General features: G+C 43.4%; 1 protein-coding gene across 2 annotated transcripts; it reads right to left on the bottom strand.

Moving 5' to 3' along the window:
- Positions 1–172: 172 nt before the first annotated feature.
- Positions 173–19661, bottom strand: LOC129816559 (sorting nexin-4-like). 2 transcript variants are annotated; one of them, XM_055871146.1, is made up of 14 exons: positions 19470–19661; positions 18855–18985; positions 17712–17844; positions 17358–17507; positions 16530–16580; positions 16147–16202; positions 15437–15509; positions 13123–13184; positions 12914–12979; positions 6775–6864; positions 5991–6090; positions 1859–2004; positions 1513–1627; positions 173–1372 (listed from the first exon to the last, which is right to left on the bottom strand). In XM_055871146.1, the coding sequence occupies exons 1-14, from the start codon at positions 19557–19559 to the stop codon at positions 1325–1327; spliced, it is 1311 nt and encodes a 436-aa protein (XP_055727121.1). In that variant the 5' UTR covers positions 19560–19661; the 3' UTR covers positions 173–1324. The 2 variants fall into 2 exon arrangements, with proteins under 2 accessions (XP_055727121.1, XP_055727123.1); XM_055871148.1 differs by having other exon boundaries at positions 16530–16577; positions 19470–19640.
- Positions 19662–19928: the final 267 nt, after the last annotated feature.

Genomic DNA, 19928 nt, shown 5'->3' with positions numbered 1-19928 from the left:
TCATAGTTTAGATGTCTTCACTATTATTTTACAATGTAGAAAATAGTAAAAAATAAAAGAAAAACCCTAGAATGAGTAGGTGTTGCCAAACTTTTGACTGGTAGTGTATATACATATATTACACATTCTCAAACTTCGTTTTGTGTCATGAGTAAAAACATGATTTAAGGACTGATAACTAGACTTCATATTTATTAGTGTATTTTTGGCACAATGATTACAACTGCATAAACAGTATAATTTCCTGCCAGTGCTCTGATCTCATACCAAATTAATGATTAACATTACACCTCCTCCCCTGGCCCTTAGAGTGAACTAAAATACAAGAGGCCAGGGGTTGTCTCAAATTGCACCCTTCCCTATATACAGTGCACTACATTTGAAAAGTAGTACACTACATAGGGAATAGGGAGCCATTTGGACCGCATCCCCGTACACATACAGCACCAACATAAGGCAATTATCACATCCTGCCTGTCCTGTGACCTTCCTATTCCTTTGGCTAGATTTATCAAAAAACACTGAACCACCCACCCACTCTTTAGAAATGACAACCCTGCCATTCATCATGGTGGCTACTTAAGACCAAGTGCCAGATTACAACCTTGAATGGCAAAGTACAGTAAGGCCTTTAAATATACAAAAACATCTGAAAAGGTTGAACCACTTATTTAGTACACTGGGACAATGCAATGAGAGAGTAGAGAAAACAGAAACTTCAATATACCAACCACACTGTCCACTCAAAAGAGTAAAACATTTACAAAAGCACAATCAGTAAAGTATGCATGAAAATAACAAAAAAGTAAAGAATATTGTTCTTATAGAACAAATCTCATTACCTTATTTTGAACATTGTAAAAGGCAGCATTGGAAAATTAGCTTCAGTCCACATTTCTTGGCATTGCTATAAACACAGTGAAAGTGCTTAGTGATTTTCCTTACAAAATCCACGTTTCAGCAAAATTAAATGTGTACGAAAAAACACATACATTTGAGAAAAAACTGCAATTGCAAGTGGACTAATCTAAGCAGCCAGCAATCAGACATGATAAAGACATAGAAAAGGAATAAACTGATTCTCTTCTGGTGCATAACTGATCAAAACACCTCAGTATGCTGCCATGGCTACTTCAGCAGAATGAATGTCCAGGAATGAGTCCCAAAAATAACCCTATTCCCTATATATAGTGCATAGACTCCACAGAGCTCTGGTCAAAAGTGGTGCAATATATAGAGAAAAGAGTGCCATTTGGGATGCAAGTCCCCTGAAGATAAGCCTGTTCTGGCAGTTCTTTTGAAGGGTCTGCTTTGGCCTTGAAGATCACATCTTGTTGAAACACTCCTTTGCGTTGGTCCACACTTGTATTCCCTGAGAGAGACGAGACAGAAACAGAGAAAAATTTTAAGTATTTAACAACATATCTGGAATTGATAAAATTACACAAAAATCAACATTTCCGGGCAGAATACTTAATATGTTTTAAGTATCTGTGGGGAGGCGTCACCTACCTTTTTGCACATGCTGATCTGCATGACCGCATAGCTAATTAGGGCCTCCTTCAGGTCCCGGTCCTTCTGGTCCTTAAAGCGTTCAATGTCTACCCAGGCAGTCTTCACAAACTCACTGGGGAGACAAAGACTTGCTTTAGAACCTTCTCAAATAATTGAAATGAACAAGTATGGTCAGCTGGTCAACCTTTCAAAGCAGCTGATTAGAGCAGCAAATTTAGTAATTCAATTATAACATGCTAGACAAACCAACAGAGCCAGAGAGAGAGAGAGCCAGAGAGCAACAGACAGAGACATAGAAAAAGATTGAGACAGAGAGAAGAGATTGAGAATGAGAGTTTCTCACTCGCTCTCGGTGTTCTTCTCTTTAACAGCCTCCTCTCCCTCCTTTAGCTGCTGTTCTAACACTTGTAACTTAGCCTCCCTCTGCTCTGCAGTCTCCTGGCCAAACAGCTTACTGGTCATCCCCTTCAGTGAGAACGTCCGCACAGTCTGAACACAGGGAGGGAAAGAAACATTCCATCTGGCCAGTCGGGTTTGGATAAGCTTAAAACTTTTCTTTGATAAAATTCAATGTATGCATTTCTGTGCTTTCTACTGTTTATGTGATCTATTGTGTCATTATCTTCTGGTGAGTTCCAAGGCTCTTTAGAAACTGGGTTCATTCCCAAATGGCAAACTATAACCTACTGTACACTTCGTATTTGGGCTGACCCCAATTAGTCGACTGGTCGATTGTTTGGTCGTTAGGCTGTTGGTCGACCGAGATTGTTTTAGTCGAGTAGTCCCTCACACACGTCAAAAGTTTGGACAACCCTACTTATTCCAGGGTTTCTCTTTTTTTTTTTTTACAATTTTCACTATATTGTACAATAGTGGAGACAAAACTATGACATATGGAATATTTGAGATTCTTCAAAGTAGCCACCCTTTGCCTTGATGAGAGCTTCACACACACTTCAGACCCCTTGCCATTTTCCCACATTTTGTTATGTTACAGCCTTTTTCTAAAATTGATTAAATACATTTTTTCCCCTCAGTCTACAAGCAAAATGTTTCTACAACTTGTTTGGAGTCCACCTGTGGTAAATTCAATTGATGGACATGATTTGGAAAGGCAAACACCTGTCTATATAAAGTCCCACAGTTGACAGTGTGTGTCAGAGCAAAAACCAAGCCATGAGGTCAAAGGAATTGTCCGTAGAGCTCAGAGACAGGATTGTGTTTTGGCACAGATCTGGGGAAGGGTACCAAAAAATGTCTGCTGCATTAAAGGTCCAAGAAAAGTGGCCTTCATCATTCTTAAAATGGAAGAATTTTGGATCCACCAAGATTCTTCCTAGAGCTGGCTGCCCGGCAAAACTAAGCAATCGGGGTAGAAGGGCATTAGTCAGGGAGGTGACCAAGAAGCTGATGGTCACTCTGACAGTGCTCCAGAGTTCCTCTGTGGAGATGGGAGAAACTTCCAGAAGGACAAACATCTCCGCAGCATTCCACCAATCAGGCCTTTATGGTAGAGTGGCCAGACTGAAGCGACTCCTCAGTAAAAAGGCACATGACAGCCTGCTTGGAGTTTGCCAAAAGGCACCTAAAGACTCTCACAACATGAGAAACAAGATTCTCTGGTTTGATGAAAGCAAAATAAACTCTTTGGCCTGAGTGCCAATAGTAACATCTGGATGAAACCTGGAACCATCCCTACGGTGAAGCATGGTGGTGGCAGCATCATGCTATGGGGATGTTTTTCAGCGGCAGGGACTGGGAGACTATTCAGGATCGTGGGAAAGATGAACGGCGCAAAGTACATTGAGATCCTTGATGAAGTCCTGAGCACTCTGGAGCAGGTTCTCAGACTGGGGAGAAGGTTCACCTTCCAACAGGACCCCAAACCCAAGAATACAGCCGAGACAACACAGGAGTGGCTTCGGGACAAGTTTCTAAATGTCCTTGAGTGGCCCAGCCAGAGTCCGGACTTGAACATCTCTGAAGAGACCTGAGAATAGTTGTGCAGTGACGCTCACCATCCAACCTGACAGAGCCTGAGAGGGACTGCAGAGAAGAAATGGGAGAAACTCCCCAAATACAGGTGTGCCAAGCTTCATACCCAAGAAGACTCGTGGCTGTAATCACTGCCAAAGGTGCTTCAACAAAGTACTGAAGAGTAAAGGGTCTGAATACTTAGTACCAGTCAAAAGTTTGGACACCTACTCATTCAAGGGATTCTTTATTTTTTCTATTTTCTACATTGTAGAATAATAGTTAAGACATCAAAACTATGAAATAACACATATGGAATCATGTAGTAACCAAAAAAGTAGCCACCCTTTGCCTTGATGACAGCTTTGCACACTCTTGGCATTCTCTCAACCAGCTTCATGAGGTAGTCATCTGGAATGCATTTCAATTAACAGGTGTGTCTTGTAAAAAGTACATTTTCCAGATTGACTGACCTTCATGTGTTGATGGACTGTAATGATGGACTGTCATTTCCCTTTGCTTATTTGAGCGGTTCTTGCCATAATATGGACTTGGTCTTTTACCAAATAGAGCTATCTTCTGTATACCAACCCTACTTTGTCACAACACAACTGATTAGCTCAAACACATTAAGAAATTCCACATATAAACGTTTAACAAGGCACACTGTTTCTGTTCATTGAAATGCATTCCAGGTGACTACCTCATGAAGCTGGTTGAGAGAATGCCAAGAGTGTGCAAAGCTGTCATCAAGGCAAAGGGTGGCTACTTTGAAGAATCTAAAATACACTGCTCAAAAAAATAAAGGGAACACTAAAATAACACCTAGATCTGAATGAATGAAATATTCTTATTAAATACTTTTTTCTTTACATAGTTGAATGTGCTGACAACAAAATCACAAAAATTATCAATGGAAATCAAATTTATCAACCCATGGAGGTCTGGATTTGGAGTCACACTCAAAATTAAAGTGGAAAACCACACTACAGGCTGATCCAACTTTGATGTAATGTCCTTAAAACAAGTCAAAATGAGGCTCAGTAGTGTGTGTGGCCTCCACGTGCCTGTATGACCTCCCTACAACGCCTGGGCATGCTCCTGATGAGGTGGCGGATGGTCTCCCGAGGGATCTCCTCCCAGACCTGGACTAAAGCATCCGCCAACTCCTGGACAGTCTGTGGTGCAACGTTGGTGGATGGAGCGAGACATGATGTCCCAGATGTGCTCAATTGGAATTGGGGAACGGGCGGGCCAGTCCATAGCATCAATGCCTTCCTCTTGCAGGAACTGCTGACACACTCCAGCCACATGAGGTCTAGCATTGTCTTGCATTAGGAGGAACCCAGGGCCAACCGCACCAGCATATGGTCTCACAAGGGGTCTGAGGATCTCATCTCGGTACCTAATGGCAGTCAGGCTACCTCTGGCGAGCACATGGAGGGCTGTGCGGCCTCCCAAAGAAATGCCACCCCACATCATGGCTGACCCACCGCCAAACCGGTCATGCTGGAGGATGTTGCAGGCAGCAGAACGTTCTCCACGGCGTCTCCAGACTGTCACATGTGCTCAGTGTGAACCTGCTTTCATCTGTGAAGAGCACAGGGCGCCAGTGGCGAATTTGCCAATCTTGGTGTTCTCTGGCAAATGCCAAAGGTCCTGCACGGTGTTGGGCTGTAAGCACAACCCCCACCTGTGGACGTCGGGCCCTCATACCACCCTCATGGAGTCCGTTTCTGACCGTTTGAGCAGACACATGCACATTTGTGGCCTGCTGGAGGTCATTTTGCAGGGCTCGGGCAGTGCTCCTCCTTGCACAAAGGCGGAGGTAGCGGTCCTGCTGCTGGGTTGTTGCCCTCTTACGGCCTCCTCCACGTCTCCTGATGTACTGGCCTGTCTCCTGGTAGCGCCTCCATGCTCTGGACACTACGCTGACAGACACAGCAAACCTTCTTGCCACAGCTTGCATTGATGTGCCATCCTGGATGAGCTGCACTACCTGAGCCACTTGTGTGGGTTGTAGACTCGTCTCATGCTACCACTAGAGTGAAAGCACCCCCAGCATTCAAAAGTGACCAAAACATCAGCTAGGAAGCATAGGAACTGAGAAGTGGTCTGTGGTCACCACCTGCAGAACCACTCCTTTATTGGGGGTGTCTTGCTAATTGCCTATAATTTCCACCTTTTGTCTATTCCATTTGCACAACAGCATGTGAAATGTATTGTCAATCAGTGTTGCTTCCTAAGTGGACAGTTTTATTTCACAGAAGTGTGATTGACTTGGAGTTACATTGTGTTGTTTAAGTGTTCCCTTTATTTTTTTGAGCAGTGTATATATTTTGATTTGTTTACTACTATTTTGGTAACTATATGATTCCATATGTGTCATTTCATAGTTTGTCTTCACTATTATTCTACAATGTAGAAAAAAGAAAGAAAAGAAAAACCCTTGAATGAGTAGGTGTCCAAACTTTTCACTGGTACTGTATATAACAACTCACCCCAGTGACCAGTTCCTCCTTCTGCTGTTTCTTACAGGCTAGGTCCAGTGCAACCATCTCCAGCTCAAACTGTGTCAACTCATGCTTTCTGCATACCGCCCTGCAGAAACAGAGGCCTTTGCTGATCATCATGGATTTACTGATGCCTAGCTGCTTATTATGGTTGCTACTGTACATGTATGATCATTATGCACCATACACACAGGGTTAGAGGGCTATTCTATAGATTCAATGAGGGGGGCTCAGTGAGTACACTGACTGCCTTGGGAATTTTGTCCACACAGGTCTTCGGCAAGGTAACGTGAGGATGTGAAGCTACCTATATAGCACATATAACCTAGGGCACACTGACTAGTGATATGGCATGATGATCTTCAGGGGTGTCAAACCTATTTTGCAACGGGGGCCATCTTCAATGAGGTCTAGAGGGCCGCACCAAAATTGGATGTACTGCCTTGCCGTCAATTTGCTAAAAATAGTCTAAAAATAAATGCTAAAAATAAATAATTTAAATTTCGATGCTCCCTTTCTGTTTTCAGGACAGTGATTATTAGCAATATGGACAGACAAAAAACCTATAATTTCTACACATTCTCAATTTGATTTTAGTCATTATATAGTATATTGAGTTCCCCCCCCCCCCCCAAAAAATTATATTTTAAATGTTTTAACTCAAACCACCCGCGGGCCAGATTGGACCAATCGCGCGTCATATGTTTGACACCCCTGGTTTATATAGTGATATGTACTTGGCCTACAGAAGCAGTCCCAGTGTAGTAAATACCTTAGTGCATCAGTATAGAACAGGTACTCCTTCAGCTGATCAGCATAGTGCTCCTCCTCCTCCAGAATATCATCTACAGAAGCAGCATACCTGTAGACAAGAGGGGAGTCCATATGAATACACTTGCTTTACAACAATCACACCTTTAACAGAGGGATGGGGAACTACATATGCTTTACTTCCCCAGAGTCAGATGAACTCGTGGATACCATTTTTATATCTCTGCGTGCAGTTTGAAGGAAGCTGCTAACTAACGCAAATGCTAGTAGACACCCACAACTTCCAGTCATTACACTAATGCTAGTTAGTGTTAGTTTCATGAGCCAATGCTAACTCCCTTCATAATGGACACAGAGACTGGTATCCATGAGTTCATCTGACTCTGGGGAAGTAGTTAAAGGGCCTCAATGACAAAATCCTGAAGTATCCTTTAAAAGCTATAGGTACCCGCATCCCAAATGGCACCCTATTCCCTATATAGTGCACTACCTTTGACCAGGGCCCAAAGGGAATAAATAGGGAGCCATTTGGGACTCAACCGTTGACAGAAATGCTGCCTTCCTTGATACGCCTCAGTGGCCAAGCGCGATGACCCCTGACCTCTAGAATCCTACAATCTAGTAACCATCAGTGACGGGGTAGGGACTAATCATGTTATCACTCCGAGGTGTGGGTACGTGTTACTACTCCAAGGACAGGGCCCGAGACCACTCATGTCACTCAAAGAGAACTATACACAGCACCCAAGTTGAAAGTAAAAGCCTCTGGATATTTTCCAGCCAGTTCTCAGTTTGAACCCAGAACCTTCACAACTCAAGTCTCCCCAGTCCTCATGGTCAGCTACAGCAGACTCTATGCTTCAAATATGAACTGCTTTCAAATCAAACATGGAAAATGTGTTGTATAGCTTAACTAGGAACCATGTAATATGTACAGCGTTGCTGGGGGGGAAATGGAGTTGTGCAACACCGACATATCAGCTCCTTTAGTGACTCTGTATGAGGTCAAAAGGGGGTAAGGAAAGAGGTTGGCTATGTCTGAAATGGCAACATATTCACTATATATTGCATAATGTTTTGACACAATCCTGTTGTAATCCAATAAAATTGTTATGATTAATATGGGAGATTATTGCATGGTTACAACTCAATTGCCTTGTGGTTAGTGTTTACCCTGAGATTGGAAGGTTGGGAGTTCGATCCCCGGTCGAATCATACCAAAGACTGTATAACTGGGACCAGATGAGTCTCTGCTCGGGACTCTCTGCTTGGGACTTTTTTGATTTCACTGTTATTTAACCAGGTAGTCCAGTTGAAAACAAGATAAAGCAAAGCAGTTTGGCAAAAACACAGAGTTGCACATGGGATAGACAAATGTACAGTCAAAAACACAATAGAAAAATATATATACAGTGTGTGCAAATGTAGTAAGATTAGGGAGGTAAGGCAATAAATAGGCCACAGTGGCAAAATAATTACAATTTAGCATTACCACTGGAGTGATAGATGTGCAAGTTGGGATACTGGGGTGCAATGATCGGTAAGCTGCTCTGACAGCTGATGCTTCAAGTTAATGAGGGAGATAAGACTCCAGCTTCAGTGATTTTTGCAATTCATTACAGTCATTGGCAGCAGAAAACTGAAAGGTGGCCAAAGGTGGTGTTGGCTTTGGGGATGACCAGTGAAATATACCTGCTGGAGTGCGTGCCACGGGCGGGTGTTACTATGGTGACCAAAGAGCTGAGAAGTCTTTACTAGGTAAAGTCCCGCCTTATAGATGACCTGGAGCCAGTGGGTTTGGCGACGAATTTGAAGCGAGGGACGGCCAACGAGAGCATACAGGTCGCAGTGGTGGGTAGTATATGGGGCTTTGGTGACAAAAGATGGCACTGTGATAGACTACATCCAATTTACTGAGTAGAGTGTTGGAGGCTATTTTGTAAATAACATCGAAGTCAAGGATAGGTAGGATAGTACATTTTACGAGGGTATGTTTAGCAGCATAAGTGAAGGAAACATTGTTGCGAAATAGGAAGCGGATTCTAGATTTAATTTTGGATTGGGGATGCTTAATGTGAGTCTGGAAGGAGAGTTTACAGTCTAACCAGACACCTAGGTATTTGCAGTTGTCCACATATTCTGTCAGAACCGCCCAAAGTAGTGATGCTAGTCGGGCGGGCGGGTGCGGGCAGCGATCGGTTGAAGAGCATGCATTTCGTTTTACTAGCATTTAAGAGCAGTTGGAGGCCACGGAAGGAGTGTTGTATGGCATTGAAGCTCGTTTGGAGGTTTGTTAACACAGTGTCAAAAGGGCCAGAAGCATACAGAATGGTTTTGTCTGCGTGGAGGTGGATCAGAGCATCACCAGGAGCAAGAGCGACATCATTGACGTATACAGAGAAAATAGTTGGCCCGAGAATTGAACCCTGTGGAACCCCCATAGAGACTGCCAGAGTCAGGACAACAGGCCCTCCAATTTGACACACTGAACTCTATCTGAGAAGGAGTTGGTAAACCAGGCGAGGCAGTCATTTGAGAAACCAAGGCTATGGAGTCTGTCGTAAAAATGAGTCGAAAGCCTTGGCCAGGTCGATGAAGACGGCTGCACAGTACTGTCTTTTATCAACGGCGGTTATGATATCGTTTAGGACTTTGAGCGTGGCTGAGGTGCACCCATGACCAGCTCAGAAACCAGATTGCATAGCGGAGAAGTACGGTGGGATTCGAAATGGTTGGTGATCTGTTTGTTTACTTGGCTTTCGAAGATTTTAGAAAGGAAGGGCAGGATAGAGTCTAACAGTTTGAGTCTAACAGTTTGGGTCTAGAGTGTCTCCCCCTTTGAAGACAGGGATGACCGCAGCAGCTTTCCAATCTTTAGGGATCTCAGACGATACGAAAGAGGCTGAACAGGCTAGTAATAGGGGTTGCAACCATTGAGGCGATCATTTTAGAACGAGAGTGTCCAGGTTGTCTAGCCCAGCTGATTTGTAGGGGTCCAGATTTTGCAGCTCTTTCAGAATATCTGCTATCTGGATGAAGGAGAAGCGGAGCGGGGCTTGGGCAATTTGCTGCGGGGGGTGCAGAGCTGTTGGCTGGGGTAGCCAGGTGGAAAGCATGGCCAGCCGTAGAAAGATGCTTATTGAAATTCTCGATTGTCGTAGATTTATCGGTGGTGACAGTGTTTCCTAGCCTCAGTGCAGTGGGCAGCTGGGAGGAGACGCTCTTATTCTCCACGGACTATACAGCATCCCAAAACGTTTGGGAATTTGTGCTATAGGATGCAAATTTCTGTTTGAAAAAGCTAGCCTTTGCTTTCCTCTATATTGGTTCCTAACTTCCCTGAAAATGTGCATATCGCGGGGGCTATTCGATGATAATGCAGTACACCACAGGATGTTTTTGTGCTGGTCAAGGGCAGTAAAGTCTGGAGTGAACCAAGGGCTATATCTGTTCTTAGTTCTACATTTTTTTGAACGGGGCATGCTTATTTAAGATGGTGAGGAAAGCACTTTTAAAGAATAACCCGGCATCCTCTACTGACGGGATGAAGTCAATATCCTTCAAGGATACCCGGGCCAGGTCGATTAGAAAGGCCTGCTCGCTGAAGTGTTTTAGGGAGCATTTGACAGTAATGAGGGGTGGTCGTTTGACCGCGGACCCATTATACACACAGGCAATGAGGCAGTGATCGCTGAGATCCTGGTTGAAGACAGCAGAGGTGTATTTAGAGGGCAGGTTGGTCAGAATGATATCTATGAGGGTGCCCCTGTTTACAGATTTAGGGTTGTACCTGGTAGGTTCCATGATCATTTGTGTGAGAGTGAGGGCATCCAGCTTAGATTGTAGGATGGCCGGGGTGTTAAGCATATCCCAGTTTAGGTCACCTAACAGTACGAACTCTGAAGATAGATGGGGGGCAGTCAATTCACATATGGTGTCCAGGGCGCAGCTGGCGGCTGAGGGGGGGTCTATAACAAGCAGCAACAGTGAGAGACTTGTTTCTGGAAAGGTGGATTTTTAAAAGTAGAAGCTCAAACTGTTGGGGCACAGACCTGGATAGTATGACAGAACTCTGCAGGCTAACTCCACCCCCTTTGGCAGTTCTATCTTGATGTAAAATGTTGTAGTTGGGGATGGAAATTCTAGAATTTTTGGTGGCCTTCCTAAGCCAGGATTCAGACATGGCTAGGACATCAGGGTTGGCAGAGTGTACTAAAGCAGTGAAAAAAAAATCTAAGGGAGGAGGCTTCTGATGTTAATATGCATGAAACCAAGGCTTTTACAGTTACAGAAGTCCACAAATGAGAGCGCCTGGGGAATAGGTGTGGTACTGGTGGCTACAGGGCCTAGGTTAACCTCAACATCACCAGAGGAACAGAGGATGAGTAGGATAAGGGTACAGCTAAAGGCTGTAAGAACTGGTCGTCTAGTGCTTTGGGAACAGAGAGTAAAAGGAGCAGATTTCTGGGCGTGGTAGAATAGATTCAGGGCATAATGTACAGACAAGGGTATGGTAGGATGTGAGTACAGTGCAGTTGAGTGACGATGCGAGAGATTGTATTTCTGGAGGGACCAGTTAAGCCCGGTGAGGTCTCCGCATGTGTCGGGGGTGGGACAAAAGAGCCATCTAAGGCATGTTGAGACTGGGGGCTCTACAGTGAAATAAAACAATAAGTACTAACCGAGACAGCCTGCCCAGGGACTGCGGTTGAAAATTAGCCGGCTGGCTAAAACCGGCACTTTTACTGAAACGTTGATTAATGTGCACTGTCCCTGTAAAAATAAACTCAAACAGCAGTAGACAAGGCATATTGACATTAGAGAGGCATAAAGCAATCAAGGGTGTTGATCGGGAGAGCTAAGACAACAACGGGTAAATGGCGATGAATGGGCAGAGAGGGTCAGTTAGGTATGCACATGACCCGAGTTCGAGGTTGGGGCCGACAGGTAAACAAAACGAGGTATCGCGTTATTGAACAGTCCAGCAGGCATCAGCTTTGTAGCCATGTGATCATAGGGTCCAAAGAGCAGCAATAGGCGAGTCAGGGAGCCGTTCGATAGTTGCTACTACGTTAGGCGAGCGGGAGACAACGGCGTTCAGAAAGCTAGCGGGCCGGAGCTAGCAGATGGGTCTTCGGCGACATCGCAACGGAAATGAGTGATGTGGTAGAGAGAAGCAGTCCGATATGCTCTGGGTTGATATCACGCTGTGCAGACTGGTAGGTATTGTCCGAGCTAAAGCTGGCTGGTGTCCGAGCTAAAGGTTTAGACTGCTAGCCGTGGCTAACGAAGACTGATAGCTAGTAGCTAGTTAGCTGGCTAGCTCCTGAAGGAGGTTCCAGTTATAAGGAATAAAAATAGCAGATCTGTACCATATTGGGTGAGGCAGTTTGCAGGGAAGTATATTTAGTTCGTAGATAGAAAGTGAGATTAAAATATATACGAAAAAAACAGACTATTTACACGGGATAAGACAAAGCATTGAGTGGACAGATTGGTGGTAAGGCCCTGCAATAGACTAGCATCCTGTCCAGGAGGTGTACTTGTACATCATGCTGCCTCAAGCTACAGAAACAGCTTGTACAAGTTCAAGCCAAACTTGTGCAAGGCTACTTACCTACAACGCAGTGTGTGCGTGTATCACTAGGTAGGTTTCCAACCAATTGGTAACAGATTTTCATGCAAGTATTCTAGAAACCGCATAAAACAAATATACATTTTCCCAGTAGTAGAATGCGTCCACCAAATGGACTTGTTCCGGATAAAAATGTGTGTGATGAAGTACAGTAGTGCACACAAAACATACTTTTTCGCTTAAGTTTTCCATCGCATTTTCAACTCTACCGTCAATTTTGTGGGAGAACCACACACCATATCATCGCATGACTCCAAATTTACTTCGACATGATGGTTATTATATCAATATTTGCACCTAAAGGCATTTCCACTGACATTTTCAGCAAAATTAATTTTATGGATACACAAAGATCTCACCATGTCGAACGAACAAATGATCTGTCGGCATTTATAAAATTACACTGAAACTTCCTGTTTCCATCACAGCTGTCGATTGTTTTGGGGACGATATGACTTTGCTCACATAAACTGTGGATGGAAACGTGGTTATTGAAAACACTTACGCATCCATGTGATGGCCAGCACTTTGTAGTCCATCTCCCATCTCTTTCTCAATGGCACTCCACTCACTGTCCAACACATGCACAGAGAACATACTTCACAAAAAAACACAAGTATGCATTTGACATGTACACTTAAGTCATTACATAGTACATAATGCAACAGCTTTATACACAAACGTCACCCTTTCGTCCAAACACACGACTCTTACCTGAAGACTCGTCCATAGTTTCCATGCACTTTGTACACCCCATACAGTCGATCTGCTACCCTCTGAGTGGATTAAGAAGGTCAAGTTCCAGGTTAAATTTTGCATAGTTTCTTTGATACTGCTGCTTCCATGTTATGTGCTTCTACACCTGCATGCTTGCCGTTTGGGGTTTTAGGCTGGGTTTCTGTACAGCACTTCGAGATATTAGCTGATGTACGAAGGGCTATATAAAATAAATTTGATGTTACATATGGTGTTTTGAAACAGAGACAATAGTGAGGTACAGTGTTGCAGACAGCCGCTTTATTGAGGAATGTTCTACTTACTTTGGACATGTGGTCGTCGTACCTAGCTACCATAAGATGAATGCATCATAGCCCCCTTGTTCAGTTATGGTAAAGCAGCTACAGTATGTATTACTGTTTTCTCAAATCACGTATAAATCCCCTTCTATCAGATAAAACATACAGCTGGTCTATCTGTGTAATGTATGTGAATTTCCACACTGGAGGGAATAGCGTGACATTTGGTACACAAGCATAGGTTGTATGTTACAACTTGCAGTGTGCTGGTTGGTGTAGTCAGTCTAATTGTGGCCCTTTTATGTGTGTTACAACCGGCTGGCAGTATGTCTAATACATCAATGATGTCGCTCTTGCTGCTGGTGAGTCTCTGATCCACCTCTACACAGACAACACCATTCTGTATACTTCTGGCCCTTCTTTAGATACTGTGTTAACAACCCTCCAGACGAGCTTCAATGCCATACAACACTCCTTCCGTGGCCTCCAATTGCTCTTAAGTACAAGTAAAACGAAATGCATGCATGCTTCAACCGATCGCTGCCTGCACCTGCCTGCCCGTCCAACATCACTCCTCTGCACGGTTATGACTTAGAATATGTGGACAACTACAAATACCTAGGTGTCTGGTTAGACTGTAAACTCTCCTTCCAGACTCACATCAAACATCTCCAATCCAAAGTTAAATCTAGAATTGGCTTCCTATTTCGCAACAAAGCATCCTTCACTCATGCTGCCAAACATACCCTTGTAAAACTGACCATCCTACCGATCCTCGACTTCGGCGATGTCATTTACAAAATAGCCTCCAATACCCTACTCAATAAATTGGATGCAGTCTATCACAGTGCCATCCATTGTCACCAAAGCCCCATATACTACCCACCCCTGCGACCTGTACGCTCTCGTTGGCTGGCCCTCGCTTCATACTCGTCGCCAAACCCACTGGCTCCAGGTCATCTACAAAACCCTGCTACGTAAAGTCCCCCCTTATCTCAGCTCGCTGGTCACCATAGCAGCACCCACCTGTAGCACGCGCTCCAGCAGGTATATCTTTCTGGTCACCCCCAAAACCAACTCTTCCTTTGGCCGCCTCTCCTTCCAGTTCTCTGCTGCCAATGACTGGAACGACCTACACAAATTTCTGAAACACTTATCTCCCTCACTAGCTTTAAGCACCAGCTGTCAGAGCAGCTCACAGATTACTGCACCTGTACATAGCCCATCTCTAATTTAGCCCAAATAACTACCCCTTTCCCTACTGTATTTATTTTGCACCCCATTATTTCTATCTCTACTTTGCACATTCTTCCACTGCAAAACTACCATTCCAGTGTTTCACTTGCTATTTTGTATTTACTTCGCCACCATGGCCTTTTTTTGCCTTTACCTCCCTTATCTCACCTCATTTGCTCACATTGTATATAGACTTATTTTTCTACTGTATTTTTGACTGTATGTTTGTTTTACTCCATGTGTAACTCTGTGTTGTTGTATGTATCGAACTGCTTTGCTTTATCTTGGCCAGGTCGCAATTGTAAATGAGAACTTGTTCTCAACTTGCCTACCTGGTTAAAGAAAGGTGAAATAAATAAAAATTAAATTGTGTGTTACAGCAGCAGCCAATCCACTTTTATCAGACAGACCAGTTGTGCATTTTATCCTTCTGATGCATGTCAACTTCCAGCCCAGCTCACGTGTTTTAACGCTAGCTGTATGTCTAGTCTCATCAGTAAAATGTATGTTACAGCTGGCAGTATAGTAAACAGACCTGGGTTCAAATTCTATTTGAAATCACTTAAAATACTTTGTGTCTTTGCTCAATTTAGCTTTCCTGGCTCAATGGAACAATTGAATAGTTCCAAAACTCCAAACCTCACCCATCTGGCATTCCAGGCAGGCTAGACCAAACATTCAAACTATTTGAAAGATCAAATAGTAGTTGAACCCAGATCTGGTTGTCAGTCTAGTCAGTAAGACATGTGAATATGCCGACAGCTGCCTGTACTTACTGCCCGTACTCTCAGCAGCTGGGAGAGTACAGTCTGTAGATCGTCACTGTAGTGTTTCAACTCTGTAAACCTTCTGCAGACGCCAGGGCCAGAGAAGAACAAGAATCAACACTTTCTTCCCAGCAAGGCAGATAAACAAGACAAGAGTCAATGTTGGAACTGACATTGACCTGATCCTACTGTACTTCCCACACAGTCCCAGAACAAAGTATGGCAGTACATCAAATAAAAGGGTAATGGGATGGATAGTAGAGACAGAGTCCAAATTATTAATGTTACGACACATGGAGATAGAAGTGCATTGTTGGCTCCACACAAAAGAAAACTGTGACAAGAAAACAATGTATGGATCCTAAATGGCACCCTATTCTCCCTATAAAAAGTGTACTACTTTTGACCAGAGTCCAGAGCACTATATACACCAGGGCCGGGACGATACCAGTATCACGATACTCATTAGTATTGTGGAAAGGTTAAAAAAAACAGGACTTTTAACTTCAGGAAAACAGCCCTAATGTTGGAAACAAACATAATTATGGCACACAATATTTTACATACAGCAGGTTTTTAAAGGACCAAAGACTATTGGTCTGCTTCGTGTTGCCCTTTTTGCCAAGGAAAAAAACATTGCGATACTGGTATCGTGACAGCCCTATCATACAGTTGACCCTTTACGGTGTCATTTGGGACAGATCATTTCTATGACTTACCCATCTGGATTCTTCACCCTGAATGCTGCATTCACAGCTTTCAACCTGGAATCAGCCTGTATAAAAAAAACGACAAAGGAAATATCAACAAATAGTTTCCTATGTTTGTTAGTTCAGAAGTTGCTATTGAGGACCTGAATAATTTTAGACAAAACTGTACCTTTGAGACATAAAACATGATGTATCAGAATAAGTCAAAAAAAATCTATTAAAAAAATCTATTAAAAAAATACAATTTACACAGATTACAACCTTTACAATATACCTTTATTACACTGCTATGGTTTGCAGTCACATGAGGTCACCCGGTAAGGTATTATCAAATAAAGTTGACAGGACAATGCAACCACGAAAAGACCATAAAGTGCTGATGGAGTGAGTACCTTTGCTTGAAATCCTGTCTCGTACACCATTTCCTTCCAATCTTTATCCTGCTGGACAGAGAGAGGATGCTGTGTGACTTTGACAAAAACAATTAGAGATAGGAGAGCCTGATGCATGGGGGCACACTGTCACACTATCAACTCAAAAGGTCGAAGGTGATCCTATCAACTCTCCGTGACAGAACGACTACAGCAGCACAGTAAAGAGTTTAGCTTAAGGCCTACTTCATAAGACATTATTTACAAAACCCTTACCAGCGCTACAGAGAAAGCGAGCTAGGAAATGGTCCTTGCTTTTGATATCACTCTTTTCTGTCAAGGTTTTATCCTGTTAAAACCTATGAACAGCACATCTGACTTGCTACTGGTAGTGTTGTAGTCTTGAGATGGAGGAATTAAGGTTTTGCTGATGACTGGGGTTCACTTGAGCTTGATCCCAGATCTTTGTATGGTTTTGCCTACTCCTATGGTCCTTGTCACACTTGATAAGGGAGTTGGCAAAACAGCACAAACAGGTCTAGGATCAGGCTAGTGTCTATAGTATCTTGGCTACAAATGTCGGATCGTCATTTGATAACTGTTGCTGAGAATTTTCCTGCGCCACAGGATTTACATAAATTCACTGAAAACCTGCACTAACACACAGTTATATTAACAGTAATGCACTTTATGTAGCCTAATTTTGGCCAGCTAATAGCCTAACCACCGATCAAGCAACATTACATCGGCGGGAAAGTGTGAATGGAACAATTGTTCAAAACCTGCTGCTGCAGGATTATTTTGCTGCAACAATACTGGTCAAATAAAGATACTACATCTGTAACTGACCTCAGTGAGGAAGATATAGAAGATATTGTCATTGCAGAGAACTGGGTGGGAGGCGACTCGGTGCAGGAAGTTTTCCAGTCCAACCCTCCTCCTCTCCACAAATTCTGGGTCCATGTTGTCCGCCGACAGCTTGTGCCACACAATCTCTGCCTGTGAGAAACAGACAAATAATTACTACTATATTGATAAGGAGACAAAACACCATTATGTTAGTTTCAGGAATGTCTTCAATGTAAAACTAGATGTTGTACAGAGCATTACAGGTACTGTAGTAAGTACATCATGCTACAAATATCACTTCCTAAACTACACTGCATTAACTTATTCCAAGGCATCCTCCTTGTTCTCACGTACCCTCTTCTCAGGTAATGGGGCAACAACGACAAAGGGATAGGTGACCAACAGGTAGTTTCTGAGTAGCTCAAACTCGCTGTATCTCCGCCATAAGGAGTCTGGGGTTATACCTTCTGTCAGAGCATCAACCGGCCTGTCAGAAGAGAGGGAAGGATTTAAGTCATACAACTGGACTTGACTAAGAGTACCACCTTAACATTTGATACATGTTACAGTATCTAAGCCATCTTTCAAGGTACCAAGTAGAGTATTATCCAACATTCTATGAATTCTTGGTTCCAACACTTTGATATAAAGCAAGAGAGAGAGAAACACTACTGACAGAGAAAGAGATAAAGGGGAAGGAGGGGAGACTTCAACTTTAGAAGTATATGTAGATCCAGCAGTAAAGACTAGGGAGAAAAGGAAAGAGAGCAGGGAAAGAGTTAAATACAGGAAAATTAGTAGCTAGGTGGCATTCTCCAGTCTAACTGCACTGAGTGCCTGGCGCCAATACACTCCCTTCTCAATGGCCCACTGGTAAACAAAGGCCCAGTGTGTGTGTGTGTGTGTGTGTGTGTGTGTGTGTGTGTGTGTGTGTGTGTGTGTGTGTGTGTGTAGTATGTATAGCTTGTGTACTTACATGATTTCCGTGTGTGCACGTTTATTGTTTGTGATTGCATGAAAAGAAACCAGTAAATAGATAGCTAGATAAAAGTAAGAACTGATGTGCAGTTCTTGAACAAATGAATGGAGTGTCTCATTTCAAATGTTGTACCTTTATTTAACTAGGCAAGTCTGTTAAGAACAAATTCTTAATGACTGCCTAGGAACAGTGGGTTAACTGCATTGTTCAGGGGCAGAACAGATTTTTTCCTTGTCAGCTCGGGGATTCGATCTAGCACCCTTTCGGTTACTGGCCCAACACTAACCACTAGGCTACCTGCCGCCCCATATTCTAAAAGAGTCTGATGTTTGAATCATCATCATCGTGGCCAGACCACCTGTAATGACAGTGTGGAATTATGAGCAGACAAGGTGGTATAGGTGTGATTGTGGAAGTAGCTGTTCATGGCAGTGTCACAAAATGGTAGTACTGGCCTGGAAGATGTATGTAGGCTATCACAAATAGTTTTAGAATTCACACAGATAAGGCATAATTACCGTGTCTCAATTAGATAAACAGTGTATAGCTCCTGCATGTTGACTGTATTCTTCCCAGTCCTTTTCTCTGCCTCTGCAACGCTGATCTCCATCTTTCTTAGAAGACTCGTCCCTTTTTCAATCTCAACCATCTAGAATAGGCCAATGCGCATCACAACATGGTAACAATAATAATGCAATATAAATTTGATGTATGTTTGCAATCATGGGCATCAATAATTGGTCAAGCTAGTCCTAGTACTTGTAACATAAGCAAAGTTCCTTTAAACCGCTGGCCCCTCCTGTCAAATGTGCAACTTTGTAGCAGAGAAAAAGTTGTTGGCTAGCAAGCTAGCTAGTTCCTGGTAATGGTCAAGCTAACCATGTTACTAAGAACGATCTAGCGAACTTTACTTTGTGTCGACGTGGACATTACAATGAGTTATTAAACTTTTAGCGGTCATTTCCTGCACATGCAGCTTCCTACAGCTGCTGCTGGCTCAGTGGAACTCTCTGCGAAACTCCGTGGATTAATCAGGCCTAGAAAACCCAACTCATTCAAACAGGCTCCCTAACAACTTTGCTACGTCCAAATGCCTCGCTTTTTGACAAATACGAATACGTTTGAAGCTATACCGTGTTTTTAATGTTGTTATCTAGTTCTGCCGAGGTGAGGTCGGTGTTCCCGATCACCGCTACTTCCTTGGGTCCGGAGTCTGCCATCATATCTTCCTGAGTTGTGTGTTGTTGTCAGGGGTATAGCAGGCAGGCATAACCTCGCATGCGCACTTTTAACCCTTTTATTTTCCCAACCTCAACCAGAGATCTGTGACGAGATGCTAATGTACCCACCCTAACTATGGGAGTCGTTGTGCCAACGGTGGGAAGGCAGGAGACAAGCTTTGGTCCAAATTAAGCCCATATTTTGGACAGATTTTGGCGAGAGTGAAACCTCTCGCTTCATCGCTTCCTCTCTGCCTCAACTCACCTGAGTGTCATGAGATACATCAGCTGCTGTCCGCCCTGTCCCGTGTCCTTAGCAAAATACATAATCAATGGGAAATACTGGCATTATAACAGTCATGTCAATATTTG

Source organism: Salvelinus fontinalis, chromosome 19 (genome assembly GCF_029448725.1).
Source record: "Salvelinus fontinalis isolate EN_2023a chromosome 19, ASM2944872v1, whole genome shotgun sequence".
Classification (NCBI taxonomy): domain Eukaryota; kingdom Metazoa; phylum Chordata; class Actinopteri; order Salmoniformes; family Salmonidae; genus Salvelinus; species Salvelinus fontinalis.
This window is presented reverse-complemented; position numbering and strand designations above follow the sequence as displayed.